At 37.4% G+C, this 17130-nt stretch overlaps 2 protein-coding genes and 1 long non-coding RNA gene across 3 annotated transcripts; 2 read left to right on the forward strand and 1 right to left on the reverse strand.

Moving 5' to 3' along the window:
• The first annotated feature begins 3256 nt into the window (after positions 1-3256).
• On the forward strand, positions 3257-7541 carry LOC131022789 (carotenoid cleavage dioxygenase 7, chloroplastic). The gene is made up of 7 exons (XM_057952313.1): positions 3257-4042; positions 4238-4366; positions 5245-5376; positions 5865-6137; positions 6231-6316; positions 6435-6755; positions 7091-7541. Exons 1-7 carry the CDS (start codon positions 3268-3270, stop codon positions 7307-7309), a joined length of 1935 nt encoding a protein of 644 aa, XP_057808296.1. The 5' UTR covers positions 3257-3267; the 3' UTR covers positions 7310-7541.
• Positions 7542-9461: 1920 nt separating this feature from the next.
• Positions 9462-16417, forward strand: LOC131021172 (nuclear pore complex protein NUP62-like). Its single transcript, XM_057950263.1, is given in 11 exon segments — positions 9462-10913; positions 11071-11946; positions 13097-13190; positions 13515-13593; positions 13701-13823; positions 14395-14472; positions 15476-15579; positions 15788-15875; positions 15944-15998; positions 16001-16041; positions 16135-16417. Coding segments are annotated over 11 exon segments (2805 nt in total). The 5' UTR covers positions 9462-9739; the 3' UTR covers positions 16228-16417.
• Positions 10853-11156, reverse strand: LOC131021173 (uncharacterized). The gene is made up of 2 exons (XR_009100887.1): positions 11047-11156; positions 10853-10970 (listed from the first exon to the last, which is right to left on the reverse strand). It is a non-coding gene; the product is annotated as an uncharacterized LOC131021173 (long non-coding RNA).
• Positions 16418-17130: the final 713 nt, after the last annotated feature.

A 17130-nucleotide genomic window follows, 5' to 3' on the forward strand; every position in this document is an offset into this window, starting at 1 on the left:
TATATTTACTATTTTCTTGTAATTAAATGATGTTAATTAGATACTTAACCCAAATGTTACTACATATAGTATAAAATATAGTAAGACATTTAATGAATAATCTTATGTTTTTAAGATAAATCACTTCACGAGCTTGTTCACGAGCAAATGAGCCGAACATTGTCATGCTCAAGCTTGGCTTGTTTAGCTAAACGAGTTGTTCATTAAATTATCGAACGAGCTTTTATCGAGTCGAACGTCGAATAGCTCACGAGTAGCTTGGCTCGTTTACAGCCCTACTTAACACACAAAATACTAATTTCTTAATTATCGTGCCGAAAAGAAATGGGTCATGCTTCATAGGACGAAGGGAGTAATTAATTGAATTTCACAATTTTAGAAATAATAAAGAAAAAAGAAAAAAAAAAGTGGTTTACAAAAAAACATTCTGTTTTATTATTACTACAAAATTTTCACTCAATTTTGAAATTAATTTCAAATTAAAAGTTGTATTTTTAATATATTATAGATTATAGATGAAATATTATTATATTAATGGTTTTTCTTAGAATTACTATTATATTAACGTTCATTGACTGTTATATTAGCCGTTCATACGTAATATCCCATGATAGACTAGTATATATAATTAACCACAAATCATATGCCGAATAAAGTCTGATATTTATTTCTCGAAACAAAAAATTCAATTTCGTTATAATTATCAAATTAAATATACATATGGATGATGAAGCATTCAAGTAGGTGATGATTGTAGTAGTAGAAGGTCCAATTGATTTTGATGACCCACGTACTAAAATTGTTGAAATTCAACTTCAATGTCTAGTGTTATAATAAGGTGAAAAAGAATACATTTTTAAATATCTTGGTTATTATTATTTTCCGCCATAATCATGACAAACCAAGAAATGAAATGATGTAAAGTGGGGGCAGAAATACAGTTTGAGTATGTTAAATGGGGGAATCTAGCTAGTTACCAACGACAAAATGAAATTTAGCAACTTGTCATGTATTGAATCCACATCATCAAAGACTTAGGGATTTTAAAATAAATATAAAAATATAAATTGGAAGCCAAGTAAATTACAACATTTTCTCTTTAAATACTTAAGACTCAATGTTGTAAAAGGCTAAATTAAATGAGCAAACATGTATGAATTGAAATTGTAAGTAAAATTGAGAATATTACTCATATCAAAGACCTCAAAATCAATTACTACTTATTAAAATGCAATTTTATTAAAGAGAAAAAAAAATACAACAAACCCTTGAAATCGAAACAGTGATCAAAGGCCAGATCTCGTTAAAAACCTTTCAGAGAAGAAGGAACAATAGTGCATGCGATAAGAGGACAAAGAAGAACAAAAACGATAGCGAAATCCGAGCTTCGGAGAGACCATCACCCATAAAACGCTATCAAACAAAAAACCCGAGTCAAATACAAATCCAGAATTGAATTACTTCGGACCTCACAATCAAGCACTAAACTCATATGTATATACACGCATGTTATATATAGATATATTCTTTTAGATGTGCGATAAATAATATTACGATCTAAATTTAAATTATTGTTAAATCAACAGTCAAGATTGGTCCAGCTCAAATCATATAACCTATATCAGGCTTAAGTCACACCATGAATCATCTATCTTCTTAAAAATACAAATTATGTATAAGTTAGAATAACTCAAAAATTAAAACCTCAAAATAAAATTTTTCCCCTTAATTGAAGAGGTGAAAATGTGAGAGCTTTGTCCTCCAACAAGGAATAAAGTGAGAAGCATATGTGGCCCACCCATTTTCTTCCATTTTATTAATCACAATAATATCATAATTTGGTGATAGTGATGTGCAAAACAGTAATTGTTTGGTGATATATATAGTGTCTCCACCATTTCAATCTGTCAACTAAAATGCTATTATACCCTCAGGCCTCGGAATTCTTAAACAAATCAAAAAGGTCATGCATGTAACAATATGTATGTGTCGATCACCTCAAATTAACCATAATTAAATGAAAACAGACACATATCACTTATAAATTTATCATGTATAAACTATATATATATATGGATGGAGTGATAAAGAAATGAAATTATCTATATACCATAAAATTATTATATTTAGTTATTTACAGTTCAGATCTAATAGCTATAAGATCTCCGAAAATAATCAATGTAATGAACATATATTGTTAATAAAACCTACGAATAAGTCAATAAAAATCCATAAATACAAACAACGTATTAAATTAATATAGTAAAATTTCGTCCTCATCAAGATTTGAACTTAGATGAGAATGTTGTTCGTTCATTACATTGATTTTTTCGTAGATTCTATTTGTTTGGTGAGATTCTTTCTCTCTCTATATATATATATACACGATAAACTATACAGCTAGTTCTGATGTAGCTGACAATGCTCTTCACCAATTATTGAATTTAACTATGCTTAGTTCACCCAGACTTCGATATGATCATTAGTTAATTAATTAAATGATGGTATCTAAACACGAAAAATAGGATGAATTTGTTACAAGTAGAATATGCTCTTCCAGTGAAGATGTTATGATCCATCATAAGTTTTTTATCATTTCAAAATTCGATTCAAGTAATTCCACAAAAATAAAAATTTTAGTTTAATGCATAATTAATTATACAAATACACATTGGATCTTATACTTCAAATTACACATATAGGATGTTAATATCATGTTTGATAGAATATGTTAAATATAGTACGTAAAAATATAATTTGTTGTTTTGTACAATATATTAAAATTATATAAATTTAATAAATATTATAATTATGATTTATATTAATAAGGTTAATTCATTATTTACTTATATGAATTGAAAATTTGGGATATCCATGGATAATTATTTTATTTAAGTTGATTTTGCTTGATTTGTGGAACCAGAGAAATTTTACTATCGATAATAAAAATATTCAATCATGTATAACACCCCTTTATTGATTATAGTTATGTAGGTATAAATTGCGATTGTGCGTTATTTTTAACTATAACAATAAAATATTGGGACCGGACCAAGTTAGATAGACCCATATGGCCATATTTATGTGTAAATGAATACAAAAATCTGATTTAATTTATCAAGTAACATAACAACATGCATTATATTATTTTTTTGAAAACAACATGCATTATATTATAATATTGAACAAACAAGTATTCAAAATTTTGTATAAATAGCCACTGATTCCTCTGCCAACTTCCCTCACAACTAATCCTTCGCTCCAAAAATGCAAGCCAAATCTTGCCACCTCCCCATCAAACTCCCCGCCGCCGCATCCCTGCCGCGGCTGCCGCCGCCGACGTACAACCCGGCACAGCACACCGCGGTGGTCCCCCGCGCCATCTCCATCTCCGCGCCCCCAACGACGACCGCCGCGCCCCCGGTCCCGGCGCCGCACGACGCCAATGCCTCGGACGACGCCGTGGCCGCCTTCTGGGACTACCAGTTCCTCTTCGTCTCGCAGCGCGCCGAGACCGCGGCGCCCGTCCCCCTCCGCCTGGTCGACGGCGCGCTGCCGCGGGGCTTCCCCTCCGGGACCTACTACCTCACCGGCCCGGGGCTCTTCTCCGACGACCACGGCTCCACCGTCCACCCCCTCGACGGCCACGGCTACCTCCGCGCCTTCGAGATCGACGGCGCCGCCGGGAGGGTGGAGTTCGCGGCGAGGTACGTGGAGACGGAGGCGCAGGCGGAGGAGAGGGACCCCGACACCGGCGCGTGGAGGTTCACGCACCGGGGGCCCTTCTCCGTGCTCAAGGGGGCCAACATGGTCGGAAACACAAAGGTGATGAAGAACGTCGCCAACACCAGCGTTTTGCGGTGGGGCCGCCGCCTCTTCTGCCTCTGGGAAGGCGGCGACCCCTACGAGATCGACCCGAGGACTCTCCGCACCCTCGGCGCCTTCAAAGTCGTCGTCGATGACCGCCGGAGAATGTCGCCGGACACGTTCACCGCCAACTTCTGGGACGTCGCTGCACGAATCTTGAAACCGTTATTATACGGTCAGATTCAACGTTATATACTGACTTATTCGTTATTCTTATTTTTCCACGAAAAATAACATTATTTTTGCTAGAATCAAATTAAACCATATATATATATATATATATATATATATATATATATATATATATATATATATATGTGCATGTGAGTTGGAAAAGATGAATTTGATGTGTGGGAATCAAATTGTGCAGGGGTTTTCAAGATGCCTCCGAAGAGATTGTTGTCTCATTACAAGATCGATGTGAAAAGAAATAGATTATTAATAATGTCATGCAATGCCGAAGATATGCTACTTCCACGCAGCAATTTCACTATTTACGGTAACTTTTATTTACTCTTTCTATATGTATATGTATAAGGATCGGATGAAATAAAAGACTCATGATTTCACTATTTTCATCGTTTAAAAATCGTGAAAATTTATTGTGAAATTATTTGCTGAATAAATTCGCGATTTTGGATTTAAATTCCATGAAAAACAGATTTTTTTTTAATATATCATTTTCACAGTTCGTATTTTATCAAATGAATTTATAGTATAGTGTACAATCGTTTCCTTCATAAAATCATCTTCTGGATTTCCGGAAAGAGAGTATTACTATATATATATTTTTAAAAATAAATACATGTATTTATTATTTTACTACGTCAGTGTCAATATTAATCAGTTGATAACAACGACGACTAGATTGATTTCTTGTTTTATTATTTTGGAAATTTCAAGAATGACAGTCTTGGAGTTTTTTCGGAGAAAATGAGAGTTAAGATGGTAGTGATTTGTAAGGATATATTTAATAGGACAAAATAACAGAGGGCACGCTTTGAAAAAAAAATAGTTTGCTTCACTACAAGAAAACGCGGAAAATTCAATCGTTAGCCTCCGAAAAACAGTCTTAACGATCGTTTACAGTGGTCACCGTTTGAATACGACCGTTTTTTTTCGGTCGTTGCTTTTAACGACCGTTTTTTTCGATCGTTAATAACAGAGCAGTGTTTTCTTGTAGGGTTTCCTTCTTCTTATTTTTTTGTTTACTATGGATACTTAGCTTATTTCAAAATCATGAAATGATGAATTAATAATCCTCTTTTTTTTAATAGTCCAATCTAGTATATTTATTCTCTTTCAGGGGCTATGTAGCTTGATTTTGTTTAATAAAGAAAGAAATAAATTAATCATTTTATGGTTTAATTTTTTCAGAATTGGACTCCAATTTTAAGCTACTGCAAAGCCAAGAATTCAACATTCCTGATCACTTGATGATCCACGACTGGGCCTTCACAGATTCCCATTACATATTATTTGGAAACAGAATCAAGTTAGACGTTGCAGGTATGTATATATATATATATATATATATATATATATATATATATATATATATATATATATCTCTTTCTTCCTTTTAATTTAAATTAGGCGAAGTAATTAAATAAGTAAACATCTATAGAATAACCAAGCATGCATGCTATGTATTCTTTAACTTCCAACAAAATCTGGATTCTTACATAAAATGACAAAAAAGGCAAACATGTTACTTTCTTGGAATCATGCTAAAGCATACAAGGATCCCTCACAATGAAGACAAAATAATATCCCCAAAATCAATAATCTAAGACCTCAACACCAACCTATTTGAAAATGATGTAATACTCTCTCCGTTCCCAATATAAATGTCTCATAGCTTTTGGACACGGAGATTAAGAAAATATATATAGATAAAGTGGGTTGGTGAAAATTATTTAAATATTAGGTTTTGAGAGAAAATGCATTACCAAAAAAGGAATGAGATATTTATATTGGGACGTCGTTGCATGCAGGTTCAATGACAGCATTATGTGGATTTTCTCCGATGATATCAGCGTTGTCGGTAAACCCAAGCAAGACCACGTGTCCAATTTATGTGCTTCCAAGATTTGAAGACTCGAAAACGAAATCAAGGGATTGGAGAGTCCCAATTGAAGCACCTTCACAGATGTGGGTGCTTCACGTTGGGAATGCTTTCGAGGAGAAATATGTGAATGGAGTTCTTCACATTCAAATCCAAGCTAGTACTTGTTCCTATCAATGGTTCAATTTTCAGAAAATGTTTGGTAATTAATTTCATTTTCATCCAAAACACAATTAATTAATGCTCTAGGTATTTGTTTTAGTTGGTTTAATTATTTATATATATATATTTGCAGGATATGATTGGCAGAGTGGTAAATTAGACCCTTCCATGATGAACTTGAAACAAGGCCAAGAAACCTTGCTGCCTCAACTAGTCAAGGTATTTAATTTAATTTAATTATCGTCATTTTCAGGATTCGAACTCCAAATTAAAATATTTGTTTATAAAAATTATTGACTTGTTCATCAAAAAAAAATTCTCTCTATTTATAATGCAGGTTAGTATAAAATTGGACGTGGATGGGAATTGCCAAGACTGCAGCGTAGATAGGCTGAGTGAGTGGAGCAAACCTTCAGACTTTCCGGTCATAAATCAGGAATATTCCGGCGCTCGAAACACGTACATCTACGCAGCTACCTCCTCCGGTTCACGGCGAGCCTTGCCGCATTTCCCATTCGACACGGTGGTGAAGATGAACACCGCCACCAAAGCCACGCACACATGGTCTACCTCGCGCCGTAGATTCATCGGCGAGCCAGTATTCATACCAAAAGCCGAAGCCCAAGCCGAAGACGACGGCTTTCTTCTCGTAGTAGAAGTGAGTAGCATCAAAATCAACCTCATTAATTAGAGTTTAAAATTTTTTTGGCCACTAGCTCAAGGTGGTGTGCAAAATTAGATCAATTATTATAAAATTCGTCGTTTTGAGGCCACATTCAATACCAATTCGGCATATATAAGTCATATTTAGGCCCAAATGTGACCTAAACTAGCTCGATTGGATTTAAATGTGGCCCACCAATGCTGAAATTTAAAATATTTTGTCTATTTTTACAAGTCTGAAAAAAATTGACCTATTTTTACAACATCGTCATAAAATAGTTGCCTTACTTACTAAGTAGCATTGACATTGACTTTGTTTACTTTTTGCAGTATGCAGTGTCTACGCAGAGATGTTATTTTGTTATTTTGGATGCTAAATTGATTGGTAAGAAAAATGGTGTAATTGCAAGATTTGAAGTCCCTAGGCACTTGAATTTTCCTCTTGGATTTCATGGATTTTGGGCTCCAAATGTGTGCACAACGTTAACGCCTTCTACCAATTGCCGAGTGTCGTCGCCGTCTCTTGATTGTGTGGGACTGCATCATTAATCCAATTCAAATATGATAAATGTGAAAGTAGACTGTGTTAGAATCTATATTATAGCATAGATTAGTCATACAAAATTGTTAAAGGGCCACTTGTCTAATACCATAAAGATAAAATGGTGCCATCATCATGTAAAGTATAGTCTTCAACTTCTTTATAAGGAATCACACGTGTTGTAATTGTAACAAGCTTATTTTCTTGGTGAATTTGTAAGGGTTAACAGTGTTTTATTTCCGAATTTTCGTTTTTCTCCTGAAAAACTCGAACTTTCAGTTTTTCTATAAAATGTCATGCTATGTAAGATTAAGTGACGTAAAGATGACTTATCTCGCCGGATGAAATATTTTGGAGATCGCCATTGTTGAAAAATCACCATTGTTGGAAAATGCCTGAAAGTTCGGAGTTTTTTTGTCATGTTTTCCGTCACTGGATTTTGTATAATAAAACATTCTATGGAAAATGTCGAAAGTTTGAGGTTTTTTATAAGAAAATTAAAATTCAGAATATTTTGTAAGAAATACTAAAAGTTCAGAATACAAAACACGATTATCTCTTTTTTAAATATGAATCATCAATCTCAAAGATATGTCCAATTTCATGGGCATGAGATTATAGTAATTCCTCCCATCTCCCATGACATTCAATATTCTCAATAACCTAAAAATGAAGTTTAATCAATTATTCATTCTTTTAACAAAAACTCTCATTATTTTTTTACTCCCTTCGTCCCACTCTAATAGGTTCATTTTTCTTTTTGGGACGTCCCATCAGAATAGGCTCGTTTTCCATTTTTAGTAAGAAAAATATACATAATCGGTGTGGATCACACTATTTTCCTCCTAGAAAGTAAATTTTTTAATCTCTGTGTTCAAAAGAAGTGAACCTATTAGAATGAGACGGAAAGAGTATTATTTTAATGAATAAGATCTTCTATAATTCCTAAATCAATTTGCAAGAACACAATTTATTCGCGATTTTACTGAGATCACGGTGATGAAAATAAACAAAAATTGCCAAGAAAATTATGTTTTTTATTGGGAAACTTAAATAACATAAAACTTTAAGTTTCACAAAGTTCATATAAAAATTTAAGACTTTAATATGAAAAAAAACTATTTCCTGCATGAAAAAATTAAAGACATATTTAAGAAGATAATTTATAAAATCTAGTAATAGAATATAGATTTTGCTATCTTCAATTCAACATACGAATCTTCTAGCTTATTCCATATTAAAGCTCAAACGTTGGAAGGACAGCGAACCGACGAGCCTAATAGTCGGAGACGAACGCTGACCAACACACAAATATGAGCTCAAAATTCGATCCTTCTTAACTTGACGTATTCTATCGAGTCTCAAAGATTCACGCCATCAGATGATGACATTCATTCTGTCAAGCGTTCAAAGGGATTCGATGGCGGCTACACGACGACTTCAAGCAACCCGAGTATCACAACAAGGTATATGGCCAAAAGGTGGCGAAGAGGGACAAAGAGAAGGGGAAGAAGACATCGTAAAAGAGCCGTCGTGACCATAGAAAACATCGTAAAAGTCATTAATATTTTATTCCAAACGCAACAGGATTTTGCCGACTCCATCCCCATGGGTAAGGATACGTCTTGCAAATGACTCCGGTCGAGTTGAAGTTTCATCAAAAACTGATTGCGGCAATTTATAAACGATGAAGATGGTGCATTTTATTTTTATTATTATTTTATTTTTTATTTAATCTAGGATTTAATTTTTTATTTAATGTAATATTTAATTTTAATTATAAAAATTATTTAAATTAAAAATAAAGTTAGAGAAACCGAATATAAAAAGTCCATTCTAAGACCCCCTCAAAAGGCTGTGTGGACGCTCTAATTGGATAAGAAGATGGGCTTGGGCTCATGGTAATATGGTATCATGGTCAAATGGATCAAAGAGATATCACAATTTTTTTTAATCATTAATTTATATAATTATATTTTAAATCATGTAACTTTTATATTATTAATGTTATTATTCATATAGTATTTGCTAAATTTTCATGTAATTTAAGAAAGCTAAAATTTTGATTATTTTAGTTAATTTGGGCCAGTAATATTAGTCCATTAATTATGAGTTAATTGAAAATAGTCCACTCTTTAACTCTTTATTTTCAAAATAGGCCCATCCCAAACCCTTCTCTCATTTTTCTTCACTCAAGCTGCCACAAACCGCTCACTGCTCTCTGTCGTCTCCAACTCGCACTGTTTATGTGTAAAATTGTTGTTGAAATCACATATGGAATTTTGAAATTGTTGTTGTTGAAATCACGTTTAGTTAGAATTTTGGAGAAAGGAACTGTCAAAATTTTCATATAATATTAGTACAGATTTCAAAACCCTCATTTCCCCCTCACGCAAAACCCATCTCCGCCAATCTGCGTAGGTTTCACGTTCGCCGCAATGGCTGGCACAGGATTCTCATTCGGCTTCTCCAATACTAGCTCCGCCTCCTCCGCACCTTCCTTCGGCATTGCCTCCGGAACCACACCGGCCTCCGCCGCCTCACCTTCTTTTGGCGTCGCTTCCGGAACCTCATCCACACCTTTATTTGGTTTTGGCTCCGCACCGACGTCCTCCTCCACATCGTCTTTTGGCTTTGCCTCCAACCCTAGCTCCGCAAATTCGTTTGGCTTTGGGTCGGGAACCGGCTCATCTCCGTTCGGCGCTTCCTCGCTATTCGGCTCATCCTCTTCGGCCGCGGCCAACATTTTTGGATCAACTCCCGGCGGAGCTCCGACTCCTGGCATTTTCGGATCCTCGTCTTCAGGTACAGGCCAAACAGCTAACGCATTCGGTTCTGCGGCTTCGAACCCCGCTCCAACAACTCCCCCGCCTTCCTCATCTCCGTTTGGCACCCAATCGGCCTTTGGATCCCCTGCTCCCGGATCCAACCTTTTCGGCTCGGGTGCTCCAACTCCCAGTCTATTCGGCAATTCTTCTTCTTCCGCAGCTTCTGCGAGCAACACCGGCTCACTTTTTGGGTCAGGGACGAGCGCAACACCTAACCCTTTTGGATCAACCACAGCTGGGTCAGGGGCGAATGCAACACCTAATCTTTTCGGATCAACCACAGCTGGGTCAGGGGCGAGTGCAACACCTAATCTTTTCGGATCAACCACAGCTGGGTCAGGGGCGAGTGCAACACCTAATCTTTTCGGATCAACCACAGCTGGGTCAGGGGCGAGTGCAACACCTAATCTTTTCGGATCAACCACAGCTGGGTCAGGGGCGAGTCCAACACCTAATCTTTTCGGATCAACCACAGCTGGGTCAGGGGCGAGTGCAACACCTAATCTTTTCGGATCAACCACAGCTGGGTCAGGGGCGAGTCCAACACCTAATCTTTTCGGATCAACCACAGCTGGGTCAGGGGCGAGTGCAACACCTAATCTTTTCGGATCAACCACAGCTGGGTCAGGGGCGAGTCCAACACCTAATCTTTTCGGATCAACCACAGCTGGGTCAGGGGCGAGTGCAACACCTAATCTTTTCGGATCAACCACAGCTGGGTCAGGGTCAGGGGCGAGTGCAACACCTAATCTTTTCGGATCAACCACAGCTGGGTCAGGGGCGAGTACAACACCTAATCTTTTCGGATCAACCACAGCTGGGTCAGGGGCGAGTGCAACACCTAATCTTTTCGGATCAACCACAGCTGGGTCAGGGGCGAGGATCAACCACAGCTGGCTCAGGGGCAAGTTCAACACCTAGTCCTTTTGGATCAACCACAGCCGCCAGTGCACCAGCATTTGGGTCGGGCCTGGCCCTGAACGCAGGGCAATTTGGGTCGTCGGCTTCAGCGCCGTCCACACCACAGTTTGGGGTGAGTTCTGCGCCTGCAGGCGTATTTGGATCCTCAGCCCCAGCTTCTACAGGAGGCAATTCTACATCCTTGTTTGGGGCAAGTTCTGGATCAACTCCTGGTCTTTTTGGGTCTTCCAACTTATTCGGATCATCCTCTGCTTCGCCATTTGGTGTGGCGCCGTCAACCACTTCTTCAAGTTCAGCTTCACCTACTTCTGGATTTTCGTTTCCCACTTCAAGTTCAGCTGCTTCAGCACCCGGGTTCTCGTTCCCCAGTGCTTCGGCTTCAGTTTCTGCTGCGCCTGGACTTTCTCTTCCCGCATCATCAGCGACGTCGGCTCCTGCATTTTCATTTAATACAGCTTCTGGCACCACTTCTGGCATTTCGTTTTTGAAGAGCACCACTAGCTCTGCCTCCTCAGCATCAGCCACAACATCTCTATCTTCTTCACCTGGTTTTTCATTTGCTTCGGCACCCTCTCTTTCAAGTGCTTCGGCCTCAAAAAGTCAGTCACCTCTCTTTTCAACTGTCACAACTACTACCACAACCAGTGCTTCAGCTCCTGCCGCATTAAGTGTGTCTTCTGCTAGTACCAGTGCAAGTCCTGGTTTGACGTTTCCATCATTGACCGTGTCTGCACCGGGGACCAGTGCATCTGCTCCAACTTCAGGGTTTACAGGTTTTGGCACAACTAGTACGCCTGCATCATCCTCTGGAAGCGCAAGTTCTTTCTCATTATCTTTGAAAACACCCGCAACTGGAGCCTCACAAGCACAATCAAGCGTGGCGCTGCCTTCTTTTGGTGGGGTTTTCTTTCTCTTACGCCTTTCAGTTTTGCCTTCTTATTTTATCTACCTGAAGCTGTTGGCTATTTTTGTTAGTATGTTGTACTCATTTAACACAACATAATTATCCTCCGGTTAACAAAATAAATTTAAGAAAGCATCACCCAGAATTACTGTGTACTTAGATATGTTTCTCATGATAGACTACTTATCACACATGATTAGTGGGTCTTTGACCTTGATGATCTTTAACAGGTAGAAATTTTTGACATATTTTTATTTGAACCATGAACTTGTAGAATACTCTTGATAGAGTGTCCCATCATTGTCATGTGAAATGCCACTATGTGGATATGAAACCAAATTTTAATTCCTTGATTTATGTGATGATGAACATGAATCAAATGGGGTTCCATCTGTTTGAATGACTGGACAGCTCCTAAAAAGAAACAAATATTTTAAAGGGAGAAGTAGTAATAACCCCCTATCATATAACCCCACCAGTATATTTACCTCCCTAGGGGGTTATATGATAGGGGCTACTTACTACTTCTCCCTATTTTAAAAGACCGCATGATGGTGGGCTCGAACCCGAAACCTTTGGCCTCAGGCATTAACCACACTACCACTAGGTCAACATAATTTTTGCATAATCATCTCTATATTCTTATGATATTAAAAAAATGTTTAGATTTTTGTATTTATTATCTAGTCATGTGAATATTATGATTTCTTTCGTAATGTTGATATGTAAAATGGAAATCCTTGTTATTGGATGATCATGATACTTACCGAAAAACCCCCTTCTTATTGGATGGTCAATGTACATCCCGAAAAAGGAAATTCTTGGAGGAATGCTCTTTTAGTTCAATATGATACCAAAGTATCCATCTACAAAAGTTTCTTATAGGAATCCACAAAGAAATGATCCAACTATACATAACTGAAGAATGAAAAAAATTCTTCCAGAGTCTCGGGTTCCAGAAGTCCTTACTCTGTGGCTTGTCTCGCAATTTATATACTAGATGTTGGCCAATTTACTAGATAACCTATGCACTTTAATTACTTTCTCATTACATTGTAACAGTATTTTCATCATTTTTTTTAGAACAACAGAATTTTCATCATTGGATGGCTGATGTTATGGCAATTTCAAAATGTATGTAGGTGTTTCAGCTGCAAGCTCAACAACGGCAGTGAGCTCAAGTACCAGTTCTGCTGCTCAGACATCATCTATCCTTGTTGCAGCTTCCAGTAGTGGGTCTGTACATCTCCCTATTGTTCAAGTTCATTTTGGTTGTTCTTTCAATACAAAGATATTAGTTCAATTTCCTGAGTTGGTGGGTTCTTTGGCGAAAATGTTGTCATTTGTTATCATCTTATTATCGTCAAGTAACTAAGGACTGAAAGCACTGTGCTAGTTTGCATAGATTCACTGTACTGTATTTCAGCACTAGAGTGGAGCAGGCAGTTACTAGCATTAAACGTGTCTTTCTCTGGCACATTAAGCCCCATTTAGCATTATGCATCATAAAATTTTGAAGTTTGTCACACTGATTTCTGTGTTGTAATGCTTGTCCTGTAGGACTGCTCCAGTCACCAGTGCGGCACCAACTTCTACACCAAAGTTACCATCTGAAATCACTGGGAAAACAGTTGAGGAGGTAATGATTGTTAGCAACACTCTGTTTGACCTATCCTCTACTGTTACCACATCTGTATTTTGTGTTCCTAATCCTGTACTACAATTCTCATGCTGAGTCTGTTGCAGATCATTAAAGAATGGAATGGGGAACTTCAGGAGCGTACTGGGAAGTTTAGGAAACAAGCTAATGCTATAGCTGAGTGGGATCGCAGGATTCTGCAGAATCGTGATATTCTTCTTGGGCTTGAGGTATTCAATTACTTGCCAATGCCATGATAAAGAAACGTGCTATTTCTTTATGTTGCTTGGGTGGTGGACGCATATTTTGTGCCTGGTTTTAGATTTTCAGATCAATCATCACATATCTACATATGGAGTATTTATTAAATATTTATAGTTTATTGACTTTGGATGACTTTTTTAGTTGGCATCAATTCATGTACAGTGGATCCACCTGTATCAGGAAACTATGGGAATTTGTTATGACTCAATCAAATCCTTCGGAAAGCTCTGTCATTTTTCTTTTTCTCTCTTTTGTTTTTACGGCGCAAACATTTTATTCTTTGAGGGGGTATCCTATAAACCATGAATGAAACATGGAGTTTAAAACCATGAATACTTTGCCGTCTTCAATGGAAGTGTATAAAAGTTGAATGGGCACTTTTGAATGAATTTACTCCACTTCAAGCATAATTTTCTTGTGTCCGATGCTTAAAATTCAAAAATTCTGTGTAGATATTGCATTGCATCAGCATTTACTTATCAGCCCTATATTTAGTTTGGTGGTTCTCACTAATTATTATTCTTAAAATTCACTCAGAGTGAAGTTGCAAAAGTAGTTGAAACGCAAGGTAGTTTGGAGCGGCAGCTGGAGCTAATTGAAACTCATCAAGATGAGGTATCTAATCTTAGTTTGTAATTCTTGAAACTGCATAGTCTGCTTTATGTAATGTTCCGTCATGATAAGTGTATATGTGGGGTTAAATGGAAAAGTTTGAAGGAAAGAATTTGATATTGCTTTTATAGGTGAACAAATAGGAGAAGCTTCTATCAGTAATTGGATCTTCATTGTAAATGACATTATTTTGTTTTAGAGCACCCACACTGGGGCCCTATTTTCTGTCTCGAACCGGCATCCTTAGAGCCCCGCTGGCTCGAGTGGTGGCCTGAAGGCGCGTGTTTGCACGCGTTGATTTTAAAAAAAAAAAAAGAGGAGAGAGAGAGGGGCTGTTTGTTACTGTGTGTGTGTTTTTGGCACTGGACAAAGAGAGAGATGGCGTGAGTGAGAGAGACGCTAGAGGGAGATGAAGGCGGTGGCAGTGGGGCAGCTGCTGCAACTGGAGGTGAAGGAGAAACCGCCGGTGGTGTAGGAGGCGCCGTCTGTGTGCGCGACGCACAGAGGGAGAGAGAGAGAGAGAGAGAGAGAGAGAGAGAGAGAGAGAGAGAGAGAGATGTGTGTCTGCGTTGTGTGTGTGCGTCTTGTATGTAGAGAGAGACAACAAATGGGTTTTAAAGCTGGGACTTTGATTTATTAATCAGAGGAGTGGCTAAATTTAAATTTAATGACATTTTTTATTTAAAATTCAATATTTTTTTTAATTGGAGAAATGGAAATGAAAATTTTAGAGCCCTTGTGTGTGGAGGGGCTCTTAAGTGGGGTCCACTTTCTTAGAGCTCCCAAAGGGGCTCTTGGGGTGTGGATGCTCATCATGCTCTTATAATACACTTAGAGCTGCAGATTTTAGTTCATAAGAATGATGTATGAAGTGTATAACTGGCTCAGAATGATTCATTGGGGCAATTTCAGTTCTAATAAAGTCAAAACTTGCTGCAAGCTTGTTAAGTTTGATTTCTAATTGAGCATCATCAAGAAATTTTTGTTTTTCTCATGTGCTTGTCAGGTTGACAAGGCCCTGCAAAGCATGGAGGAGGAAGCTGAGCGACTGTATAAAGAGGAGCGTGGAATGCTTCTTGATGATGATGCTGCATCAACAAGAGATGCAATGTAAGCCCAGATTTTCCTCTGCCGACCCTTTCTCGTTCCCCCTTATGGTGTTATCCTATGTCTATTGAGGACTTCCAATGGAGGGCTTGGTTTAGTTTGATTTAGCAGAGGTGGCAACTGGTCTGGTTTTAGAGCTAGCAACTAGCATGACTCTTCCATGTTCTTTTTCCCTGATTTTCAATGCTATTTTCTATCTTTCTGATGTCAGGTACGAGCAGGCTGAAGTGATAGAGCGGGGATTGGAGCAGATGACGGAACAGATCAAATCGATTATAAACAGTCTTAATGCCAGTCAAGTAGGTGCCTTAATTAATTCTATTTTCCTTTTTATCTTTTGAATATATAAATAATGATTCTGCACTAGGGTGGAGAGCTTGAAGCAACAGACGGAATGACTCCCCTTGATGTTGTTGTTCGCATATAAACAATCAGCTTAGTTCGTTGATGTGGATTGATGAGAAGGTCAGCCTCTTCTTCACTTGGCTGACCGTGTTTTACATCGTTGGTTTATACTGTATATTATTAGATCGTTCGTTAACTTGTGTCCGTTGCTAGGCTGAGGAATTCTCTTCGCGGATTCAGAAGCTTGCTAGCCACGGCTCTGCTGCAGATCGTGAACTGAGCGGCCCTAAGCTGTGGTTGAACTGAGACAGCGAATGCTGCTCGAAATTTTCCGAGGGAGGGTAACATTGATAGGCTTCGACTGCGCACAGAATGCTTCGATGTTTTTTCAAGTAGAGATGTTGAGAAAACTATAATCTCTTGTGACACGATTCAGTTATACCTGTGTATATTGCTATCTTTGCAGTTCTAGTTGATTCAGAGTCTTTTTTGCTTATTTTTTTTTTTCCTTCTATCTGTCTCTCTAAAGTAAACTTTAATTAACTCGTTGTTTTCCCCTAAAAAAAAATTAACTCGTTGTTTAATTGGGTTATATAAGTTTGATGAATCACTATAGTGAAACTATAGCTATGGAGTTAAAACAAATATTTCGCGAGATATGTTATTTGCTAATAACCCAATACATTCCATCATTTGTTCTGATTATATATTTATAAAAAGATTTCTTTAAATTATAATCAAAACAAATGATGGAATATATTGGGTTATTAACAAATAATATATCTTGCGAAATATTTGTTTATAAAATGTCTTATTTACGTTAGCTCAATCTTATTTGGTTTTAACGACCGTTTTTTTCGATCGTTGCTTTTAACGACCGTTTTTTTCGATCGTTAATAACAGAGCAGTGTTTTCTTGTAGCGTTTCCTTTTTCTTCTTCTTTTGTTTAATATGGATACTTAGCTTATTTCAAAATCATGAAATGATGAATTAATAATCCTCTTTTTTTTTTAATAGTCCAATCTAGTATATATTCTCTTTCAGGGGCTATGTAGCTTGATTTTGTTTAATAAAGAAATAAATAAATTAATCATTTTATGGTTTAATTTTTTCAGAATTGGACTCCAATTTTAAGCTACTGCAAAGCCAAGAATTCAACATTCCTGATCACTTGATGATCCACGACTGGGCCTTCACAGATTCCCATTA

This window comes from Salvia miltiorrhiza, chromosome 4 (genome assembly GCF_028751815.1).
Source record: "Salvia miltiorrhiza cultivar Shanhuang (shh) chromosome 4, IMPLAD_Smil_shh, whole genome shotgun sequence".
Taxonomy (NCBI): Eukaryota; Viridiplantae; Streptophyta; class Magnoliopsida; order Lamiales; family Lamiaceae; genus Salvia; species Salvia miltiorrhiza.

Excerpts from the sequence above, each read along its gene's own strand:
- LOC131022789 (XM_057952313.1), top strand. The coding sequence starts at position 3,268 with ATGCAAGCCAAATCTTGCCACCTCCCCATCAAACTCCCCGCCGCCGCA. Across the intron at positions 4,043-4,237 it reads CTTGAAACCGTTATTATACG|GGGTTTTCAAGATGCCTCCG; the intron begins GTCAGATTCAAC and ends CAAATTGTGCAG. Across the intron at positions 6,756-7,090 it reads GCTTTCTTCTCGTAGTAGAA|TATGCAGTGTCTACGCAGAG; the intron begins GTGAGTAGCATC and ends TACTTTTTGCAG.